The sequence below is a fragment of the Anabrus simplex genome, chromosome 5 (assembly GCF_040414725.1).
Source record: "Anabrus simplex isolate iqAnaSimp1 chromosome 5, ASM4041472v1, whole genome shotgun sequence".
Classification (NCBI taxonomy): domain Eukaryota; kingdom Metazoa; phylum Arthropoda; class Insecta; order Orthoptera; family Tettigoniidae; genus Anabrus; species Anabrus simplex.
Genome location: NC_090269.1, coordinates 9713702 through 9737828, shown reverse-complemented (window position 1 = coordinate 9737828; position 24127 = coordinate 9713702). Strand labels below are relative to the sequence as shown.

The 24127-nt window shown below is 37.4% G+C and overlaps 1 protein-coding gene across 2 annotated transcripts in view; it reads left to right on the top strand.

Annotated features, from left to right (window-relative positions):
- The window catches only part of LOC136873665 (tetratricopeptide repeat protein 37), a 311142-nt gene that overhangs the window by 122694 nt on the left and 164321 nt on the right, over nt 1-24127 (top strand). For both annotated transcript variants that reach the window (XM_067146760.2, XM_068228003.1), the window contains 5 exons: nt 1193-1428; nt 1513-1818; nt 5012-5191; nt 5277-5437; nt 13619-13754. In XM_067146760.2, the coding sequence (XP_067002861.1) occupies nt 1193-1428; nt 1513-1818; nt 5012-5191; nt 5277-5437; nt 13619-13754 (1019 nt within the window). The remainder of the gene's footprint in view (nt 1-1192; nt 1429-1512; nt 1819-5011; nt 5192-5276; nt 5438-13618; nt 13755-24127) is intronic.

Sequence of the window (24127 nt, the reverse complement as noted above, 5' to 3'; positions counted from 1 at the left end):
AATAAATTTTTGGTGGATAAAATTAACATATTTTTTGTTTTCATCTGAAAGAAGTAGCTTTATTTTTAACATTGTCATGCAACTTGAACCGTTTTATTGACAGTCACAACAGGGGGGAGGGACAAATTATGTTCAGGTGCAGCCACTTAATCATAATCCAGTCCACTGAAGAAAGGTTCCTCAAATGATAGTTGGTCGCCGTCATGGGGTAGGTACTGGAGTATTTGAAATAAGGTACTGTCCCGGCATTCGCCTGGAAGGAGTGCAGTAAAACCACACTAATGATAGCTGCTGTCAGCACCGGGATTCAAACCTTGGATCTCAGAACGTCGCAGTTCCTCAGTTCTCTCGTAGAGCATGAGTAAACACACTCAGCTAGGGAGGTGAATGGAACACAAAATACTGGGCCAAGATATGAAAACACAACACACCATTTTTTAGTGATAGTATTTATTATTCACCCAAGCTTTTCTTTTCCCTAGGTTTTCCTCTGTACATAATGTAAGAATCACCACTAACCCTTTTCCTTTTCTGTTTTTCCCTTTACCAGTTTCTGACACTCTTTTCTTGCTTTCTTTAACTTCACTGGTAAAACTCCCGATTATGTTCACATAAATTATCATCAACTTCAGAAGCAAAAGCCATCTTCACTTTGTTTGAAAACAGACAATATGGCCACTAAGAAACAATAAATGTCCATATAACACTTCGTATTTTACATTAATTTACTAAATTGAATACTCTTCTAAGGCAATGCATTATTAAAATGAAAATAATGTTTTCAGTTTTTATTTAATTTTGAATTAACATCGTACTAGAATGGACATGTATCATGGACTACCTAATTCCGTAGTGTTTGCTATCCTGCAGAGAGTGTGGCACCATCATATACAAACTTTTTAGTAACAATCAGCCTGATTTTGCAATTCTGTCAGGATGATTTAGATACCCCAAGAACTTCCAAGCCTGGTATTACTTATAGGTAATTCCCTGATGGTAGCTCGCTTCAGTAAATGTAGTTTATATCATTAACAGCAGGTAGCAGCATCTAACTCAATTCTCAGAAATGTAATGATTAGCCTGTTTTTTAGCATGCATTCATTCACATATTCTTTATCTGTCCTTCATTTTGTCTTTTGTGTTTTTTCTTATTTGACTTGCTCATTCTAAAGTAGTGTGTTTTAAATCTCAGTTCTTGGAGTGATGCCGAACTCTTGTCACATATGGGCTCTACTTTGTCAGTGTTATATACACACCCACTGTTACGTGGATGCAGAATGTTGTGCCATAGAAGGACTGAAGCTGCTTACCAAAACTTCTTCAGAGGATCCATTCCTGGTGATGATGTTAAAGCTTATCCTTATTAAGTCTCTTTCCCATCAGAAGGACCCTAAAAAGTTGGAAGATGCTATTGAGAAGGGCAAGGAGGTAATAAAATGTAATTTGTAAAAATTTAAATGCTTAAAATGAATGTATTAGTTGCTGAGTGCTAAATTAATAATTTTGTTGTAGTTCCTGGCTGTGTACCATGGCAATATGGATGTAATAGCCTGTCTAGCTCGTGCTTACATAGCATCTGATCGCCTAGAGGAAGCTGGAAAATGCATCTCTGTAGTTGAAGACAGTGAGCAACATCACGCTACAGCTATGCTCTTGGCTGCACTGAAGTTCAAGAAGGAAGGCTGCCTGTCTGAAGCAGAGGAACAGCTAGAATACGCTGTGTCGAAAGAGCCTCTTGACTCAGAGTTGTGGTTGGAACTTGGTAAATTGCTCTGGGAACAGGGGAGACGGGATGAGAGTCTTCCAGTGTTTTTGAAAGTACGTAAGTTGGAATGATAGCATTCTCTTATTTTGGTGAAAGATTGAACTGAAAGGAATCTAATGATGTTAATAATTACATACCATAGTTTAAATGCATGAATCTTGCTGGATGACTGAGCAAATCGTAACTAGCTAGCTCTAATACTTTATGGAAATGCTTTAAGCAAGTTTTGATTTGTGTTCGAGACTTCTTAAGTACATTTTGATACAGAGAGATTTCTGTGAGGAGATATTACAAGGGAATTTTCATACTACCTTGCGTGAAATAATCTGAATATTGTTCCTTTCCTTTTTAAAGTAATACTGTAATAATCACAAATTCAAAATATTTTAATATTGAAATATGGAACTTCTTCATATGGCATTTTAAAATTACCCTCCTATAATTTACTGTATTTTTATTTTATATATACTGTATTTACTAAAAAATAAGACCAAGTTTTGAGGGCAAATATTAGAAAAATAAATATGTGTGTGAATGTTAGGCTCTTGAGCTTATGAAGAGAGTTCAATATATAATGCAACGCATTCTTTTTCTAAAAGCAGGTTGGTTTTATTGAGGATTCAAATACACCATATTATTCCCCAATCCTTTTGCTACAACACCCTACTTTTCAATATAATTTCTGTTCAATGGTACGGCCTTACACCACCGTAATACGAGGGCCTGTATGCCTGCATGGTAACATTCGACTAGTGATGTCGGAGCCAACGTCATGGTTCATGGATAACTTCCCCATCATCCACGTAGTGCTTCCCATGGAGTGCATCCTTCATTGGGCCAAACATTTGGAAGTCAGAAGGCACAAGATCCGAGCTGTAGGTGTGGATGAGGAAGAACAGTCCACTGAAGGTTTTGTGAGCTTCTGTCGGTGATGTGATGATGAAACACGACTCACCGTGCTTTTGTCCACTGCCAGGTCTCCGTAGATATTCTGCAAGCGCTAATGAATATCTGTGATGCCCTGGTTTTCTGCCAAAAGAAACTCAATAACTGCTCTCTGTTTGGTACACACTTACAGACACCATTTTGAAGGCTAGTTATAGCGCTGCCACGTACCAGAAATAATAAAATTCTATGAGACAAAGCAGGAATATTCAAAGATGTCCCAAACAAAATTCCATTTTTTAAAAACTGAAATTCACTGATAAATAAAATGTGTTGCATTATATATTGAATGTCCCTCATACTTATTGGACAGGTTGTAATTCAAAGAAAACCATTTCTTCAGAATTTTGTTGTTACTGTACATACGATTTGCTGTTGGCAAAGGACAAATTACTCCCTTTCAGTTGTTTGCAGAAGAATGTTGTTAGCAGGGAGGGGATGGAAATTTGACCATGACACAGTTGCAGCTTCTACCAGCTTTATTCTTACTAATAAAGCAACTTGTGATTAGAATGTTTCTCTGTTTTGCTGTATTTGTCACTGTTACTTGTAAAATGATTTCACAAAAGAGTTTCACTGTGGACTTTAAGCTAGACGTTTTGGAATTCATCGAAGAGGATAGTGGGTGGGCTGCAAGCTGAGAGTACTCGGCGTAACCAAACAGGGCTCATTACTGGAGAAATCAAAGAGAGAAACTTGAAGCTGCAAAGAAAGGAACTCTTTTCTAAATTGTTAAAGGCGTTCATTACTTATTTCAGACATACTGGTACTGTACCTGTGAACCTGATGTCAAATAACATGCAGCCTCAGATAACAGACCTGTTTATCTGTATAGCTTGGCAATAGTCAGTGTTTAATAAAACATTCAAAACAAGGCACAGCAGAATACTGAGAAACATGACTTCTTCAGCATTTGAACCATATACAAATACCAGCAGGGTCTGCTTTTTTTGGTTCTCTGTCACCACTTTGCAGGATCATGTGGCATGTCAGGATGAAGGCGTGTAATTTTTAGATCTTCCTGTATAGTGTCAAGCAATGCTGTCTTGGTCATCTTACTGGCTTTTTCCCCATGTCAGCAATGTCAATCCATTCTTTGCAACTGTTGTTTCAGCAGCTCGAAGTACATACCCATATCGGCGAAGTCGGCTTTCCCTCCTCTTTTCAGTGACAGATGTCGCTCCTTATCACTTGCAAACTTAATTGTTGCTGACATGGCTGTGAATTCTGAAGCCTGATGTCCATTGGAGCATCTTAATTTCCATCACGCCACTGTTCTTATCTCCTTAGTGGAAGGCCAGCATTCTGCACTGTACAGAGCAATTGGGCGCACCACAGATCGATAAACTTCAGACTTTAGCCGGTCTGGAATCTTCTTATTACATTGGACATGGAGCACCACTTCAGCCATGTGCTACTCATGTAGTTGATATTTGAGAATTGAGGGTTCTATCTACTGTAATTGTCAAGCCAAGGTATTTAAATGGCATTGTCTTTGGAAGGTCAGCGCCATTAATTTGAATCGTATTCAGATCATTTAAATCTGTTAAATATTCAGTTTCCTTAATGTTGAGCCATAGTCCAAATTCTGCGAGGCGGTTGGTCCATGCTTGGTCTTGTAGTTGTAGCTCAGTCTTATCCTCAGAGGCCAAAAACACATAGTCAGTATAGAGCAACGTCCAGGGTACAGATCTGTTTAAATGTCTTGTAACAGTGACCATGACTGGTTCATTATAAAGTATAGATTTTACATTTTGGTACAATTCTCTTTCTTGTGTGATGGTTTGTAGATAGTTTTGTTTTTCTCAAAAGTTACGTCTTAGGACCATTGAGGGGATCTAAACAAGCGAGTTAGCTACGCTTCGGTCACGTATCTGTGAGCTTGCATTCAGGAGCCCTACTGGTCCTGAAGATGGTTTTCCATAATTTCCCATTTTCACAGCAGGCAAATGTATCTTGTATCTTAACTAAGGCGACAGCCACTTCCTTCCCAATCCTAGCCCATCTTTGCATCACCAAAAACCTTCCATGAGCTAGAGTGATGTTAAACCACTAGAAAAAAAGTGAGGTTTCTCAGATGACCCGAGTCAGTTATTAAAGCAGTCGTTGACAATTTGATTATCTTTGTATTTACTAAAGGACTTTGGAAGCTTTATATTCATTTCCATTGAGTTTCAGATTTTGTTTATTAGACTAGCGGATAATTGTATTTTGCTGCATTTTCCCAATTCTAATGCTTCCAATTTGCTTGTAATTTCTTGAACTGTTTTTTTAAAAAGGAGTATGTTGTTTACTTTTCAGGCTACGAAACTGGACCCCAACTGCTACACATGTTTTGTGTATTTGGGGCATTATTATAGACATATTGGTCAGGATCTGGACAAAGCTCGCCGTTGCTATCAGAAGGCTTTCCAGTTAAATGCTCGTGATGAAGAGGCAGGTGCTGGACTTAGTGATATATACAGAATCCAGAAACACACGGTATGACATTGTCTTCCTTGCTAAATTAATTTTGGATTTTACATTCTAAAGAGTGTAGTATTCTAAAATTGTTATTTCATTACAGGAATTAAATGTGCAGCTCCTGAGTTATGTGACCCAGAAGTACGGTCCCATCGCAGCAAAATGGGCTTGGTTAAGACTAGGATTGCATTATATTGAGCAGGGCAATCACCAGGAGGCTATCAATAGTCTTCGAGCTGCAATCAGAGGAGATCCTAATGATAGGTAATCAAGAGACTGTTCTTTTTCTTTAGATTGATACTTTCACGGCCTATGAATGTACTAAGGGAGTTCAATATATAAATGCAATCCATTTTTTTTCTAAAAGCAGGTTGGTTTTATTGAGGATTGAAATACACCACGTTATTCCCCAATCCTTTTGCTACAATACCCTATTTTTCAACATAATCTCCGTTCAGTGCTACAGCCTTACGCCACCAAAATGTGAGGGTCTGTATGCCTGCATGGTACCACTCGACTGGTTGATATCAGAGCCAACGTCTTGCTGCATCGATAACTTCCCCATCATCCGCGTGGTGCTTCCCGTGGACTGCATCCTTCATTGGAGTAAACAGATAGAAGTCAGAAGGCGCAAGATCCGGATTGTTGGGTGGATGAGGAAAAACAGTCCACTGAAGTTTTGTGAGCTCCTGTTGAGTGCGCAGACTTGTGTGAGGTCTTGCATTGTCATGGAGAAATCTCACCCTGCTTTTGTTCACTGCCAGGTCTCCGTAGACATTCTGCAAGCGCCGATGAATATCTGTGATGCCCTGGTTTTCCGCCATAAAAACCTCAATAACTTCTCTTTGTTTGGTACGTACCTCCATTACAGACACCAGTTTGAAGGCTAGTTATAGTGCTGCCACCTATCGTAAATTAATGAAACTTTTTTTTGCTTTACGTCGCACCGACAGAGATAGGTCTTGTGGCAACGATGGAATAGGAAAGGGCTAGGAGTGGGAAGGAAGCGGCCGTGGCCTTAATAAAGGTACAACCAAGCATTTGCCTGGTGTGAAAATGGGAAACCACGGAAAACCATTTTCAGGGCTGCCGACAGTGGGGTTCGAACTTACTATCTCCCGAATACTTGATACTGACCGCACTTAAGCGACTGCAGCTATCGAGCTCGGTAATGAAACTCTACGAGATGAAGTAGGAATATTCAAAGATGTCCCAAACAAAAATCCAATTTTTTAAAACCGAAATTGGCTGAGAAATAAAATGTGTTGCATTATCTATTGAACGCCCCTCGTAGACATGATTATTATCTTTTGGACATTTGCCGTCTCAGAAAAATAGGCAAAATTCATTACATTTCACAGAGATCTTTGCTCCATGTCTTCAGAAGAAAATCTTGTCTGTTCACAAGCAAGACTTCTCTAATAATGAAGTTTGGAATTGAAGATTGCTTTACGGTTGGTCTATAGGAAGCGGTACTCTTGTTTGTCACTCAATGGTTCACTAGCGTTAGCTTTCCAAGCTCCATTTGAGATTTATTAGCTTAAGACCAAAAACGGTACTGCACTGTAAAATGTTTTAAGTACAATAGTATTGATTAGGTGGAAAGTCCAATCTTTATACTTGTGATCATTTCCATTGAGATGTTTCTTGTTCCATTGTATGTGCATGCGAAGCATACAGCATGGTCATGAGACAAATCAGGTATGAATGTGGTAGAAGAAATAAATATAAATAAAAGAAAATTAAGTGCAATGAAAGACTGACAGGATAGAAGAATAGAAAAGAGCTGACCATAGAAGGAAGTGTGTTGCAGAAAAAACGAGAAAAGTGAGAGTGAGTCAGGCACGGGGGAAGAGAAAGACGTACTACAACAAGGTTGAAGACTCGGAAATGAAAAGAAATAAGAATAATACCATAACAGGTGCATACAGGTTATGAAAGTATGACCCATAGTACATAGCCTGGATTGAACCCTCTAGTGATGAGGAGAGTACGATTCGTTTCACTTCCGAGTCTTCAACCTCGTTGTAGTACCTCCTCCAAACCCCACCCCTCAAACCTGACCCTCACTCATTTTTCTTATTGTTTCTCCAACACACTTTTCTTTCCATCTTCAGCTCTGTTCCATTCTTCTATCCTATCAGTCTTTCATTCCACTTTATTTATATTTCATTTTATTTCTTTTTATTTATTCTATCTCATTTGTCCCTGATTCATCTGATGACCTTGATGTTTAATTTGCATGCACATATGATGGAACAAGGTACATCTTAAATGGAGCTCAGAAGGCTAGCACCAGTGAGCCATTTAGTGACGAACGAGAGTACCGCTTAATATAGATCAACGGTAAAGCATTCTTAAATTCAAAACTTCATTATTAGAGAAATCATGCTTGTGAACAGATGAGATTTTCTTCCGAAGACGTGGAGCAAAGTTCTCTATGAAACATAAAGAATTTCACCTTGTTTTCCTACACGGTAAAAGCCGAAGAGCTTATCGTGTCTCTTTTCTTTTTGTTAGAATAAAATCAAAGTATGAAGGTATATGAGAGGTCCATCTTGGTTAGAAACAGATTCAATAGCATACAAATTAATCTGAACACAATCATTTCTAAGACTGTTTATAACTAATGTTGGTAGAATCGTGCGTTCCCGCTAAATACTGCCCTCTCTTTCAAGCTAATTGCATTGTAGGTGTATGGTGGCATTATTGGATATTCCTTACAATAAAGTAATTAGTTGAATATCTCCAGGTAAGATCTTATACATTAGTCTACCTGACAAATGTTTAAGACCACCAGCAAAAATCAGCTAATGAACTCCTGGTCCTACATTTACGGTACGAATTGGTCTGCAAATATTTTTTGGTTTATTCATATTGATATACAAGTTTTGAAAAAGTACTGTTTTAATATCGAATGAAGTTTATGACTCTTAATTTTTAAAACATTTTGAGTACCTATGAAAATACCCCAGTTTTGGGTGTAAAAGTAACGTTTCCACAAAGACGCACACGAGATGCTGTCAGTTGGTACAATCATTTTATTTACATGTATTTACAAATTGAACACATGCATAACCTTACTCACAGTATCACTTCACTCTGGGAACATCAACACAGCCGCCATTTTAAAACAACTGAATAACACAGCACATAGAAATTACAACCTTGAACCACAGTTGAAACAGATTATTACCGACTGCCTACATCGGCATGTCAGCCTAACCACAACACCTGTTCACCAATAAAACTCCTACCAAACAATAACTCACATAACAGTTACTAACTAACTAACTAACTAACTTCTTCGTCAAGATTGTCTCTTACATATATCCTGGCCAGGCTTCCAGAAAGATACATTACAAAAAAAAAACTACCGTCATGAAAATTCTAGAGTGCCCAATACACAGATTACAATGAACAGAATATTCTGAATCGTTCTAGTGCCTATTACCATTCTGGAAGTTACAGTGTGTTTCACAATTATGGATTACAAATTATATATACAGGTAAGAATAAATTATAATACAGGTTCTTACATTAATTGAACTGATATAAATGTCTATGCACAGCACATTTCATGACATAACCTCACACACAATACGATAATTCGACTATGTAAATAATACTAATACTTTCATGACATAAACTCTCACATAACGCAATTGTATAATAATAATAATAATAATAATAATAATAATAATAATAATAATAATAATAATAATAATAATAATACAAATAATAACTGGATGTAACACTTCATAGCCATACATACAAGTAATAATAATAATAATAATAATAATAATAATAATAATAATAATAATTGTTACGGAGTTATCCGTGGAAGGCAGAGGTGAAAGAAGGTGCGGGCTGGAATGGGTCGAAGTACAAAGCTGAAAAATGAATTAAAGTTTCAATAAAGGTTATATTTTCAGAACTTAACAATTTTCATATAGACTTTCAAAATTCAACAAGTAACAAATCAACTACAAGCCAAAATCAGGTACAAGATATAATTTATAAACCAGAGCACAAAAGCACAAGTTTTAGGGGATCATTACAAGATCTGGGCTATGAGCCCCAAGTTTTATAATTCCTGAGCTCTCAGCTCACAACCACAAATTACCAAAGGGCAGAAAACCCCTAATTACATGGAGCACTTGCTCCCACCTAGTAATGTCAAGCCTCCTAGAGGCACCTTTCATAACACCGGAAAGAGCTGACCCGCTCTCAATCTTTCAAGCCTATTAAAGGCAATACTATACTTTACAATCACTTGCCATCAAGGCACAACTTACAAGAATTAAACAGGGGTATCTCGTACCCAGCCTACAGGGCCTTAAAAGAAAAGAACAGAATAATTAAATGGCCCAAAATACCAAGATGAATGGAGGTGTTGCTTGCACTCCTACATGAAACCTTTTAAAACCTAAGGGGCACTAGGCTGATTAAACAGGGGCTATTCTCACACTAGGAAGGTGACTCGTATAAGAAAATTTTAATACATTAAGAGTAGAAAATCGGTTATGAAAACGTAGTCACCTCAAATCAAAAATGAAGGGGAGCTCGAGAGGGTAAACCACTCTCTATCCCCGATTTACAGTTAAAGTAATAAGAAAATTTTACATAAGCCGGCACTAAGTTACATTTTTAGACAGGTAGGTTACATTGAAAAGATTTCGGACCTTCCCCGAGGGTTAAACTGCTGAGCTAGCAAGAAATATGTTAAACGGCCATTACCTTTGTTGAAGAGCTGCTGCCCGAAGGAAGAGGCGCTACCCGCCCCCTGCTATACTTCCATACACTAAGCTAGATGTAGTTGAAGTGGCGGAGAGCCAGGAAAATAAGCAGTTTCTATACTCTCGGGGAAGATTCGAGACCTTTCATGAATAATTAAGACACACCCACAGTCGTTTATTGGGTAGCTTACAGTAACACATCAAAATTGGAGAAGAAAGACACAATTGGCTGAAAATTAATGACAGAAATTATTGATTGGCTAACTTCAAAACTGGCGGAAAGAAATGATTTATATTGCCAACCCACAAATGAAAGAACAAAATTTAGTAAGGAACAAACTAATGAATACAAAATTTCTTCAAATAAAGTTCTACCCCCTTTTTCTTTTTTCAGAAGTAAGACTTTACAAAATTCAGGTACAAAAGATCATAAGATAGGGTAACAGTTTTAGAATATAGAATAACAACCACCTTGAGCTTGAGGATCACTAATTATACATTCTCCAATGAGCGCTGCAGCTGCTTTCAAAAAAAAAAAAACGGCGCTCCAGATTTCTTTGACAGAGTATTCAAAATATACAATGTTTTAAGAGCACCTTTTGCTCCACAAAATAATCTAGGAGTCTAGGAGACTATTCTCGTAACATTACATCATTACGGTCTTCCAAAGGCATCCTTGAACATTTACATTAACACCCAGAGCGTCTTTGCTCTATAAAATTTACATTTTCAGCAAATGTCGAGGCCTATCAAAGGCACAACCTACATTTTACAATTCCAACAGTATTTACTGTGTTAGATGCTCAACTGTCTGACGTATTTACACTAAATGAAATAGAATTTCACAGGGGTATCGAATACCCAACCTACCGGGCCTTTGTGGAAAAAACAACAGGTTAAAGTTAATGGCCCAAAAATCAAAATGATGTGGAGGCAGACACTTGCCCTCCTTGAAATTTGCAATTAAAATATTAAAACCCTATTAGGGCTTCTGGCCCAAAGTTACAGAGGCTAAGCCTATACTACTGAAGTGACTGGATGGAGAAAATTTAAGTTACAAAAGGTATAGACCGAAAATGATTACAAAGACATAGTCACCTCAAAGTCCAAGTTGATAGGGAACTTGATAGGGTGTTACACTCTCTATTCCCAAATTTTGCTTAAGTTCTTCTGACTAGTTTGAAAGTTACATTTTAAAAAATTACAGTTATATTAGTAAAGTTTGGAAACCTTCCACTCGAGCTAGCTTTCAAAGACTATCATTTCTATAGGACTGCCATTACCTTCAGCTGCTGGACTGCTTGATGATGAATGAGGCACCCCGCCTCCTTTGTAAACACACACACTAGACCGTAACAATGAATAAGACCCCTGGTCGGAAATGTGCCAGCTTTTATACCCAAGAGGAAGATTCTAGAGAGCTCGGAGCTAAGGCCCGACACACCCACAACATCTTTTGGATAATTAAATAGTTACAAGATAAATGTAATTGGCTGAAAAATAAATACACAAAATTTTCTATTGGCCAACATCTGAAGTTGGCGGGAAGAGATCGAAGTATTGACATCTTTAACATACCAAAAACAAAAAATAATCAACTCAGTGTAGTTCTTTAACATACCAAAAACAAAGAATAATCTACTCAGTGTAGTAAACCTTAAAATAAAAAATTACTTTAGGATTTTATTAGTTCCTCTTCACACTAGAATGCATAACGTGAGTTTTTTTTTAGTAGAGACATCTGTAGAGATAAGTCCAAACTTCTTGCACTAGATGTTGTGAGATTTAGATTTAAGATGGCATTTTCCAAGGTGCTTCATTTAAATGAACAGAGCAGGTGTACCTCCCAGTGCAGGTTTCTTCATAAAACTACAGGAGCGTTGTTGTTGACTTCAAAGTTAGGCCCCATAAACAGACACCATTAAAAAATAAGTCCTGTAAAGTATGACACATTTAATAATCACAAAATAAAATAAAACTTGCTTTCTTCTTCATCATCTGCTTTTTTGTTTAAGTTTAAAATGTAAAAGCATTGCATAATGAAGTTTGTACCGGGAGGTACACCTCTACGCCGCACATTTAAACCTTGCACCAATAAAATCTCCTCTACAGGAGAAGCATTGAACTTGAAACTAGACCTACTTAAACTTTTACTCAGAAGATGTCACCACCTTAATTTTGTGATCGTGAAGTTTCCAGTACTGTATGAAATTCTGTGTGTTTTGTTAACCATTTATCAAGAAGTTTGGACTTTCTGCAACAGATGTCACTACAAAAACTAGGATCATGCACCCTGGTGCGAAGTGAAGGAACTTTATTTCAAGAAATTTTGTATTCATAAGTTTGTTCTTTACTAAATTATGTTCATTCATTTTTGGGTTGGCAATATTGATCTTTTCTTTCCGCCAGTTTTGAATTCAGCCAATCCCTAATTTCTGTAATTAATTTTCGGGCTATCACAGGCTTCTTCTTCGATTTGGTGTGTAACTTTACGCTAGCCAATAAAAGTAAGAGGGTGTGGCTTGATTATTCATGAAAGGTCTCAAACTTTCCTCGAGGGTTTATAAACTGCGGATTTTCACGGCTTGTGGCAACTTGATCAACATCTGAGTGTGTGTATGTGAAGCAGGAGGCGGGAGGTGCCTCTTTCATCAGGCAGCAGTTCTTCAGCAAGGTAATGGCCATTTAACTTCTTTCTTTCTTGCTAGCTCCGCGGTTTAACCCGAGGGATAGGTCCGAAACCTTAATATGTAACCTTCTTCTCTAAAATGTGAGTTCTGCCGGCTAATGTGAAAATTTCATAAAATCTGCAACTGTAATTCGGGGATAGAGAGTGATTTACCCTCTCAAGCTCCCTTCATATTGGTTTGAGGTGACTACGTTTTGTAACTGGTTTTCTTCCCTTCTATAATGTTTTAAATTATTCTTATACGAGTCACCTCCATAGTTTGGGAATAGCCCCCGTTTCATCGGCCTAGTGTCTTTTAGCTTTTAAGAATGCATATTTAGGAGTGCAAGTTTACGCCTCCATTCAACTTGGTGTTTCGGGCCATTTACTTAATCTGTTCGTTTTCTGCTAAGGCCCAGTAGGTTGGGTATGAGATACCCCTGTTTCATTTGTGTAAGTTGTGCCTTGATGGCAAGTAATTGTAAAGTCTGATATTGCCTTGAATAGGCTTTGAAAACTGAGAGCGTGTCAGCTCTTTTCAAGTGTTGTAAAAGTGCCTCTGGGAGGCTTGAGGTTAAAAACTGGGAGCAAGTGCTCCAGGTATTGAGGGGTGTTCTGCCCTTGCATAAATGGTGACCTTTGTAATTTTGAGTGTGTCACTGAGGAATTGTGTAGTAGGGCTTGAAGCCCAAGACCTGTCAATACCACCAATTTTGTCTTTACTAGACCTGTTTTTTGCTACTGGTACCTGTTACTTTGTTATTTGTTAATTTTGAAAAAGAAAAGAAAATATAACCTTTGTTGAAATTTTAAATTAACTTTGACTTTGTAGTTAGACCCATTCATCCTGGCACCTTGTTTCACCTCTGCATTCCACTGATATCCCGGAACGAAGTTCATATATTGTGGTATGTTATGAAGGCTAAACTTTATAAAATTTCCAGATCAATATCAGGTTTTATCTAGGGTGTTAGAACAGGATTGTTTGATGTTCTCTACCTGTATTACCCAGTGTAATCCTTTATTCTTATGTTTTAGTCACTGCTGGGAAAGTTTAGCAGATGCTTACTTTGCCCGAGGATCATATACAGCTGCCCTCAAATCTTACCAACGGGTTGTTGAACTGAATCCTGATGCATTGTATCCTGCTTTCCAAGTAGCAGGAATTAAAATGGTTTGTATTGTATAGCTTACATTATTGATGTTGATGTGTTCATAGTGATAGATACCAGTAATATTGATTCCACAGATTTGATTGCAGTGTTATATCATTTGTGTATATTCTGTGTTTTCAAAAATTGGATAAAACTAAGATAAAACAGTGCTGAGAATTTTTAACAAAAAAAAAGTAAAACAGGAGCAAATGGCAATATTTATTATAAAAATCAACTACTAACAATGGTAAACCATTTCAAGTATTTAGGAGTAACATTCCGAACATGGGGAACATAATTTTTTGCTTGTTGCTTTATGTCGCACCGATACAGATAGGTCTTATGGTGATGATGGGACAGGAAAGGCCTAAGCCGTGGCCGTTGCCTTAATTAAGGTACAGCCCCAGCATTTGCGTGGTGTGAAAATGGGAAACTACAGAAAACCATCTTCAGGGCTGCCGACAGTGGGGTTCAAACCCACTATCTCCCGGATACGAGCTCACAGCTGCGCACGCCTAACCGCACGGCCAACTCTCCTGGTGGAAACATAATTTACAAAGCATACAAGACGTAAGATAGCTAATGCAATCTTTGTAATGCATAGCTTTGCCAAACTGAAAAGCTTATCGTTAATAACTGCACTAAATTAAATTGAATTTAGTTTAGAAGCCGTGTGGGTCTACTTAACCAAGGGAAACCTGCGAACTGTATTTAAAGTGTGTGTTGTGTCTGTCCAATTTTATTCCATCCCAATTGGTATATTTACTCACAAGAGAGAGATTCTATATTGAGGAAATCCGAGAACAGTTACTGTTATCATCCACAGCCGCTTACGCAGCAGTATTGCAGGACAGAATAGAAAAGAAGTTTGGAGCGATTTCTATGCGATGGATGCTTGGTTATGTTGGATTGGAAAGAGGGAGGATATGACCTCAGACATGCACGGCTTCCATTACAAGATTTGTATGGTGAAACACCATCACATTCCAAATGAAACATATGTCTGTAAAATCTGAAAAGCCCATTGTTCTGTAGTAAGAGAATTGTACCATTAACCACTTTCTGTGCGTGATACTTGTGTGCATTTCAAATATTTTATTATTGGAGAGTTAGCTGTAGAAATACACTGTGGGGAAAAATACTGAGAGCAATGACCTGAAATATAATCATTGGTTGAGACCTTTTGCGAGGTATGGTGGGTACAGTAATATATAATAATGCAGTTTTGCAGTATTCTGTTGCTAATTCTAGTGAATTTTACAGAATCCATCATCTGGGAGTAGGCTGGTCCCACTGTTAGGAGGAATTCTGTTATATAATGCTCAAACAGTGCACAGGTTTATTTCTTGAATATGAGAAATTAAATTAAATGATCTATGATCACATATAAAGTGAAGTTCCTTTTTTAAGATGTTACCAAGAAAATGAAAGAGGGAAGGATATTGAAACAAATCATGGAGGCTAAGATTGAAGGAAGGAGGACCCAGGCTAAAGTGATTGAACTCGATGGTGAACAGCATAATAGAAGCATCCTGCATTGGAACACAATTCAGGAGCAATATTTATGGGAGAACAGAGGAAGATGCCCATCTGGAGCTAGATGATGACATTGAGTGAGAAAATGAAATATCAAAGAAACTGGGAAACAAACGAAAGAAGAGAACTTGAATAACTAAATGTTCTTCATATTAAATCAGTTTGTGCTTATAACACAATAATTATCCACCTTCAGTGTAAAGATGGCATGGTGTCTGAATGAAGAATATTATGGAGATTTCTGTGATCCGGAGAGGGAAAGAAGCAGGAGGGGTAAATGGGTGGACAAACCATAAACCAAAGTTTAAATATTGCTAACAAAGTCATTGAAGAATGTTATTTTCTTTCCTTTCTTATGACTTGAGTTTTCAAACGACAACATTTAACAAGAGGAACATTTTACCAGAAGAGCTTAGGAGCTCAGAAATGTACAACATGGAAGCTTGTAAGCTCAGAAAATGTACAATATTGGGGAGGAGAACTCCAATCTTGAAATAGTCAAGAGATTTCCGACCCGTAGGTCTCGTCAATGTATACATTTGTAAAGATAGTTTAGTGTCTGCATATATAGGAAAAATAGAGTTAATACACTTCAGAGAAAGAAACCGTAGCTTCTAAAACACATTTACATCGGATGGGTCTCGAATCCTGAAGTTTCAGTTTACAATTACATTTACAAACACCCTTTATTTGACCGGTAGACTTCATTAATATTGAACATGCAAAACATACTGCTTTCAAAACTAATAAGGAAATACCTTCACTACCCTTATCTTATGGGTGAGCCACACTCAAAAAAGGGTCAAAAGATGCAGAAATAAACAGATGCTGAAGCCCATACTACAAGGCCATAAAAAGGGGAAGAAAATAAATAATAAAGGTATACTAGAAAGGCTAATAACCAAATGTGAATATTGGAGGCTGAAACACTTAAAAAATTGAAGTTAAAAAAACACCTAATAGGGCATAAGACCCAGTAACGCAGCAGCAAAGCCATGCAAGTAAGTGACTAAGGGAAATGAATTTAAAAGGCTGAAAAGAGGTAGATGAGTTCAGAAAAACTTAGTTACTAAAAATAAAAATAAAAAACAGCAAACTAAAGAAGGGAAACAAGGGTATACACTTGTGCATCTTTAGATTTTACAAAATCCCCATTAGGGGAGATATTTTAAAGTCTGAAGACTGCCTAGAGGAACCTACATTAAATTAAAGTCTAAAGAGAAAGTCTTACATTAAAGTTAAAGAAAACGCTGGATGACTTAATCGTTACAGGCTAAGGGACATTGCTGGAATCTTCCCTTTCTTCACAAGCAGAAAGGTCACATAGTTAAAATTGTGCCATTACCTTTGTTATGTAACCTTTTCATGCCAGCTCTTGCCCCAGCATCTCCCGAGGGAGGTCTCTTCAGTCACATAGAACACTTAAGATACACTGCAGCAAGACACTAGGCTAAAATCTTCATCACTTAAAATGCATCTAAAAGTCCATGTGCATTGTACTGTTTGTCCAAATTTCCAGTGTATCTGATATGTTACAACTGTGTGCGCCTCATGTTACAAACTCCCTTCACTTCTTGTTATGCTTCTGAATATGAATGTCAAATTTATGTTTGAATGTAATTGGATATAGTTTGTAGATAGTTTTATGTTAGATAGTAATAGTATTTTAACAGGTTAGATGTGACTAAGTGATTTAACCCTCTTGCACTCAGCGCGCCGATCTGTCGACGCGAGAGGTTATGACAAGAACGCCCATGGCACCGATACATCTGCTTTGCCCTATTTAGGGATTTTGGTAATTTGTGTGGCTGTTAAATGACAACAGATGATCGTGACAGTAACTTAAAACATTGAATTTGCATTTTACTCAACAGATATATCCACCAGCCCTACGAAATACTTCTATTTTCGACAAATGAAATCTGTTGACTGTGAATGTTTATGTTCTGGTTGTTTGAAGTTGTTATTGTGTGGATCTGTTTTTAGTTGGCTTATGAATACAACAATTTGATCTTGCTATCAGTTTAGTTTTGAGTTTTTATATCTTTGTTATATTGTGTGTTCGCTGTGCTTCCTGCATAATAATTATAAATCTTCTCGTTACTCCGTTGTTGCACGTGCTTACGTCGTCATATTTGTGATAATGGCTGGGCCGTGTTGAAGGCCGAATGATTCCGATATCCGTGAAAGATCTTAAAAGATAATTTAGATAGTAATAGTGACTTTTTTTGTTGAAAGTAATTCTCGTTACGCAGGAAGTGACGATTTTCTCCCTGAAGATTTTCGCACAGTCACAGCTGCTCACCGTGCATCGGACCGTGAAGAACCTGACATCGATGACAGTTACATTTACAATGAATAACTTTGTGCCATTCTTCATGAGTGAATTGCAGCACACACATCATATTGAGATCAAATTATTCAGAATTAAATGTTCTTTCTTTCAGGTTAAAGATGAAAGGTGCAATAATGTCTGATCTTTCTGTTATTGAAAGCCATTATTTATTTTCCTAAAAAAAATTTTTCGAAGTTTAATATTTTTCCCGGCTTTACCAATAATAATACGTCTAAGGTATATTCGTTTCTGAAATGCTCGTAGTTTCATATATAAGTATGTTTTTTTTTAATTTTAATATGTGTTCAACTGTTTACCTGTTGACTTTTTGTAATTTGGTTGCAAAATCACAAACATTAGTTTGAGCTGCTTCGAGCAAACCCCTGCATATAGGCTGAGTGCAAGAGGGTTAAACCAGGAGCTGAAGAAGAGAATTTTAACATATTCTCAAAACATGTACTCATGGTATTGTAATGTATTGACAAGCGGATCCATAAAACCATATTGATTACTGTCAATATGGGCCAGTAGTGGCCATTGTGGTCAAAAAGATAGATTTTGAGATTTCGTGAATGAATTTTTTTTAATAACATGGTAAAATCATAACAAAGTTTAGATAGAAACTGTGCAATAAGTAATTTGAAACATGGGAAAGCTTACCCTATCATAGTAGAGGTGCATGTCTCTTCTCGGAGTGGAAGAAATCTAATACGTAGTTGGATATCGACAAGAAATGGCCTATCTTCTCCTCAATGGATGAACGCCATGAACATGAACTGCAATGTTGTCACAGTTTGTATTGTTCTTGGCAGAAGCCTACGTGCCTGATGCCGTGAGTGCAATGAGGTTAAAACCCTTCCTCACATTCTTGGTTTCTGCTGCAAAGAGGAGCTGTTAACAGAACAACAGGCACCATAGATTTAAAAGAAGGATAGCTGACTGTTAAAGATATACCGTACAGAACAGTTTGAAGAATATAAAAAAGTAACTTGTATGTCAACTAAAGGTTCAGTTAGGCAATTGGACATTGTAGTCATTGATAGGAAATCCAGCAAAGGCGTCATTATCGATCCAACATTCAGATTTGAGCGAAATGAAAAGCAGTCCAAAGAGGTTGATACAGAAAAGAAGAGGCGCTGTGAGCCTTGCTTTAGTGACTTAGGCCACAACAATAAAATTAATAACTGGGAAGTTATTGGTATGTTGTTTGGTGTGTGCAGATCAATCATAAATTTCTGTGTGAATATTTTGAAACTGTTTCGACTCCCTACTCTGCACAGTATGTCAACTGCAATTTTGAGAGATTCCCTCCAAATTGTACAAAATTATTTGTATTACTTAAAGTAATTTGAATAAATAGGATCTATCAGGGTGTAATCTAATCGAATTCTTATGTCTCCTTGTGAAGCAAGGGACATCCAGGAAAGCTCTCCATTTGGTACGTTCTGCAGCCAGGTCTTTTACTTCGTCCCATGTTTTCCCAATTGCCAGGCTGAATGGCTCTGATGGTTGAGGTGCGGACCTTCTGACCCCAACTTAGCACGTTTGATCCTGGCTCAGTTCAGTGGTATTTGAAAGTGCTCAGATATGTCAGCCTCGTGTCAGTAGATTTACTGGCACATGGAAGAACTCCTACGAGACTAAAGTCAGTCACCTCGATGTCTCCGAAAACCATAAAAGTAGTTAGTGGGACGTAAAAACAAATAACATTATAATTGTTTTCCCATTTCCAAGTGTTCCTACATTTTCCACGCTTCTTCTTTCCTGTTGGGTTCCATTCCAGAGCCAATCAACTGCTCTGTGCTGTTTTCTTAATGTGTGTCCTGTCCATCCCCAATTTCTTTTATCTGGTGAAGTTTGGAGAAGCATCGGGGGTAGCTGCCCTAAAATAATGAGTATTGCAACTTTCTTTAAATTCCAATGAAAATTAATATATTTTATTTTCTGTACTCTTCAGAGATTAATTAATAGGCTAAATCTTTGTGGTTTCCCTAGTATTGAGGCAGCTATTCATAGTGGATTCTCTCTCTCCTCTTCAGTTCTGTCCATATTGTATGTGTTTTTATGAGGAGGAGGAGTTGTCAAATTATTATTTTGTATTTTGGCATGCATACAAATTTGGACATCATTCTGTTTTCCATTTATGTCAGTTAATAAAAGCAACTTGCACCTTATGTACCTCTGCAGCTTCCATAATTATCATCCCAGCCATGGAAGAGACTGGAACTTTAGTTAAAGCTACCTTTTACTCTACTCATGCCAAGAGACAGATGCAAATATACTACATCCATCGAGAGTTGGCAACAGGTGGGATAAATATGCGTATAAATTATTATTATATAGACTCTTGGTCCAGAACCAAAAGGATGCTTGGATCCTCAACAACTCCACCATTAACAGTTATAGAAAGCCTAAGCAACACTGAAGAGGCGTGCTAGGGATCCGAGAAGCGAGATGGTTTCTCGTTCCTTGTCTCACAGAGCCAGAAAGTACTGTTTCGTATCAGCCTGCCAAGCCTATTGGAACACACTTTCACACCACAGAGTAAAACCTTAACACAAAGTCCAAGGGACCAGAAAATCAAGAGTTAACACATTGAAGATGTCACCCATAGAAAGTACCAGTGCATTATTTCATTGCCACTTATGGAGCTTGGAGAATCTACGGGCGCATGATTTTACTGTAGCTAAAAATAGTAGCTGCCGTTTCAGCAAGCTGTGCCTTCATCAAAATACTGTTGGATGCTTCTACAAACATAAAACTTATTAGTTATGAGCATAAGTTGAGACCTCTCAAGGAATTGATAACACAGCCACGTTCCTACATAATTTGACGCTGCATCATCGTTCACTCACAGCTGTGAAATGAGTGGGAAAGTACGTGCGTACGGACAGGAAGAGTGTATGTGCGAGAGGCAAGCTTATTTAGCATGTCTATTTCCAGTTTACAAAATTTAGACATTGAATCCATACTGGATGTTCTCATGGAGGTCTCGGGTTCTGAAACTGAGGCCAAGGATAACAACTACACACCAAGTGAACATGATTATTCTGCTGCTTCAGGCACAGAAACTAAGACAATGAGCTAATTTCAAATTGGTGTGAAGTGGGTTCTGAAATATAGTTTTATGCCACTCTCTAGAAATTTGGGTTGTTTCCCGTGTACAGAATACAACCTTCAGCAACTCGATGCATCCCTGTCATCAAGCGATGAAAGCGGGAAAGCAAATTTCTGGTTGTAAACAAGGCTACCCGTGCCAATTGACCAATTAGATTAGAATTTGTTCTGGTATGTTTCAGTAGATTTGTCCTCAATATTTACCGGCATCCATAGCTGCTTCAGAATCTTCTTTGTTTGTTTGTAGAACTTATTATATTCAAATCTTTATTGAAAAATTGCTGCTCTCTTATAATAATTTAAACTTACTTCACTTTAGTGTAGAGGAAAGTGTGATCTTTCTAAATATTCCAAAAGTTATTACAGTCATTGCTTTCCCTAGCATTGAAAACATTTCCAAAACCATTAAAAACTCTGCTGTTCTTGGAGGGCAGCACATTCAGATATGGCCATCTCCAATCTGTTAAACATATCATGTTATCAAATTACCCAAATTTTAGAGTTAGAATATCAATCACTTTACAGTACGGTATTATACAGTATTGGGGCATAGCAACCTACAGTATATGACACTACATAAGTAACTGTTAAGGTACTCAAAGTCCTTTTCACAAGGAAAAATCAAGTATATTTAACTGTCGCTCACAGGAACGAAAGTGCCTTGCCACTTCACGGCCACCTGTACTATGGTGGTCTGACAAGAAGTCGTGTGAATGCAGGGTAAATGGTGCTATGGGTAAGCATGGTTAACGTGCATGCGCCTATCTCAAGTCTCGAGGCCTGAAAGTAAACATCTGTTCCATCCACGGTGACACTTGCGAAGTGAGGTGCTGTTGTGGAGCCCAAGAGAGAAACAGAGACTTTTTTTATTATTATTAATTGTATACAGTCGTATCAGCACACACTTTTTTAAAACATAACCGGTTTTTGGACACTAAGGTCCATCATCATTGTTAATTCCACAGGAGTGTGTTGTCAAAATTACTTAAAATGAGTTTAAAATGTAGCCCTGTAGACATCACCTGTAAAATAAAAATTTAAAAAAAAGTGTAAAAATGTGAAAATAATACATATAAACTACACTGTTGTAAAAGATATGGACATACCATAGGAAGGGCTGGCTTTTCCTCGTGCTCAGGCTGTTGGTCGAGTACTAACAAACGTTCGGCTTTAGGTATGGAAATGCGCTGCAAGCACATGATGTTACGTCGACTCAAGATCGTAAACAAAATGTTGCTTACGACTGTTTCATTTAAAATTTTATCTTGTTCCCTTGTCTGCGCCAAAAATATCTCAATGTTCCAATAGGAATAGGATAAGGACCGGCGAAGGAAGATGCGGGGCAATACTGAACAAGTGGGGATGGAAGTCCTCTCCTCATTGCGACTGTGGTGAAGAACAGCAAACCATGGATCACATAGTGCTCGAATATCCCCTCAGAACGCTTAGAGGCTCAATGAAGGATCTCCACAACCTAACACAAGAAGCCGCTGAGTGGATTAACCATCTGGACATAGTATTGTGAATAATTTTATGAACTTGGGAGTGTGTGTATACGTGTGTATTTTTGTACATATTTTGTAAATAGCCGATATTCCTCCTTTCATCATACGATAAATAAATAAATCTCATTTTCACATGTATTTAATTCAAATCCATAATTACCCTTAAAAATTAATTTCATGTCGTTTTAGATCCCTAAAATGATTGTTGTAAATGTGTTCCGCAAAAGCTGAATATCTGTTGTACTTTATTGCCTTGAAATGTTCTTGATATCTTTGATTTAAGGTTCGCCCAGTTCTTCCTATATAAAACATTTTACAGTCGTCACAAGTGATTTTGTATACTCCCAAATTGGTATATATATCTTTTTTATTGACACTATGTGCATTATATATATGTTCTAATATTTTATTTTTGGTTCTAAATGCTGTTTTAAGTTTGAACTTTCTTAAATATTTTCACGATTTTAAAAACTTGATTTCCAAAATACGTAAATGTTACAAATTGATTACGTTCAGAGATTTTCTTTCTTTTCTCACGGTTTTTCTTTTTTCTCCATTTTCTTTCTTACGTATAATATTGTCTATCATTTCTGGGTTGTAGCCACTTGCTTTAGCAATTTGGTTTTTTTTAATTTTTCTAATATCTTTCAGTTTGTGTTCATTACTCAGGGGAAGTTTTAATAATCTAATAATATAGCTGTTGTGAGCTGCTTGTTTGTGAGTTCCTGGATGGTTGGAGTTTTTATTGATGGTGGTGATGGATTGTGTGGGTTTCCTAAAAATATCGAAATCTATCCTATTGTTGGTTTTTGTTAATGTGAGGTCCAAGAAATTTAACTTTTTATCGTTTTCTTTCTCCATAGTGAATTTAATGTCCCTGTCAAGCAAATTTAAACAACCCAGAAGTGTTTTGGGATTAATGAGGTCTCCATTTTAAAATACTACCGTGTCGTCAACAAAAGGGACCCATAATTTTATTTCTTTCTGATATGTATTCAAGATGGTTTTCTCGAGGTTGTTTAAATAAATATTGGCTAAGAAACCTGATAGTGGACCCCCCTCCCCACCCATTGGTAAACCTGTGTTTTGCTGGTAGTACTTCCCATTGAATATAAAGTAATTATTTTCTAACATTAGAGTTAATAAGTTTATTGTTTCGTTAATTTCTATGTGACTTACTCTGTCTTGGTTCTTTAAGTTTTCTTCTACCAGGCGAGTTGGCCGTGCGTGTAGAGGCGCGCGGCTGTGAGCTTGCATCCGGGAGATAGTAGGTTCAAATCCCACTATCGGCAGCCCTGAAAATGGTTTTCCGTGGTTTCCCATTTTCACACCAGGCAAATGCTGGGGCTGTACCTTAATTAAGGCCACGGCCGCTTCCTTCCAACTCCTAGGCCTTTCCTATCCCATCGTCGCCATAAGACCTATCTGTGTCGGTGCGACGTTAAAGCCCCTAGCAAAAAAAAAAAAAAAAAGTTTTCTTCTATTTAAGTCTATAGTCTCTTTGATAGGAATGTTGGAATACATGTTACACGTCATATAATACCATTATAGTTTCCTCGTTTATTTCTGTTGATTATATTTTGGAAATGGCTTCCAAAGAATTTGATATTGAATTGCTATTTTCTAATTTGATGTGGTTTCGTAGGTGTTTAAGTAAAAATTTAGATAGTTGAAATGTGGGGCTGTTTCGACAATCAATTGTAGGTCTAACAGGGTAATTCTCTTTTTTGGATTTTTGGGAGAGACTTTAAAGTTGGGCATCTTGGGTTCATTGGGACTAATTTTTGTTTCTCTTCTTCGTTTATTATGAAATGTATGTGCTTCAGGGTTTCTTTTATTTTTGTGCTAAATTCCTGGTGGGGTCCTTCTTTATTTCCTTTGTGTTGTTTGTTTCTATGAA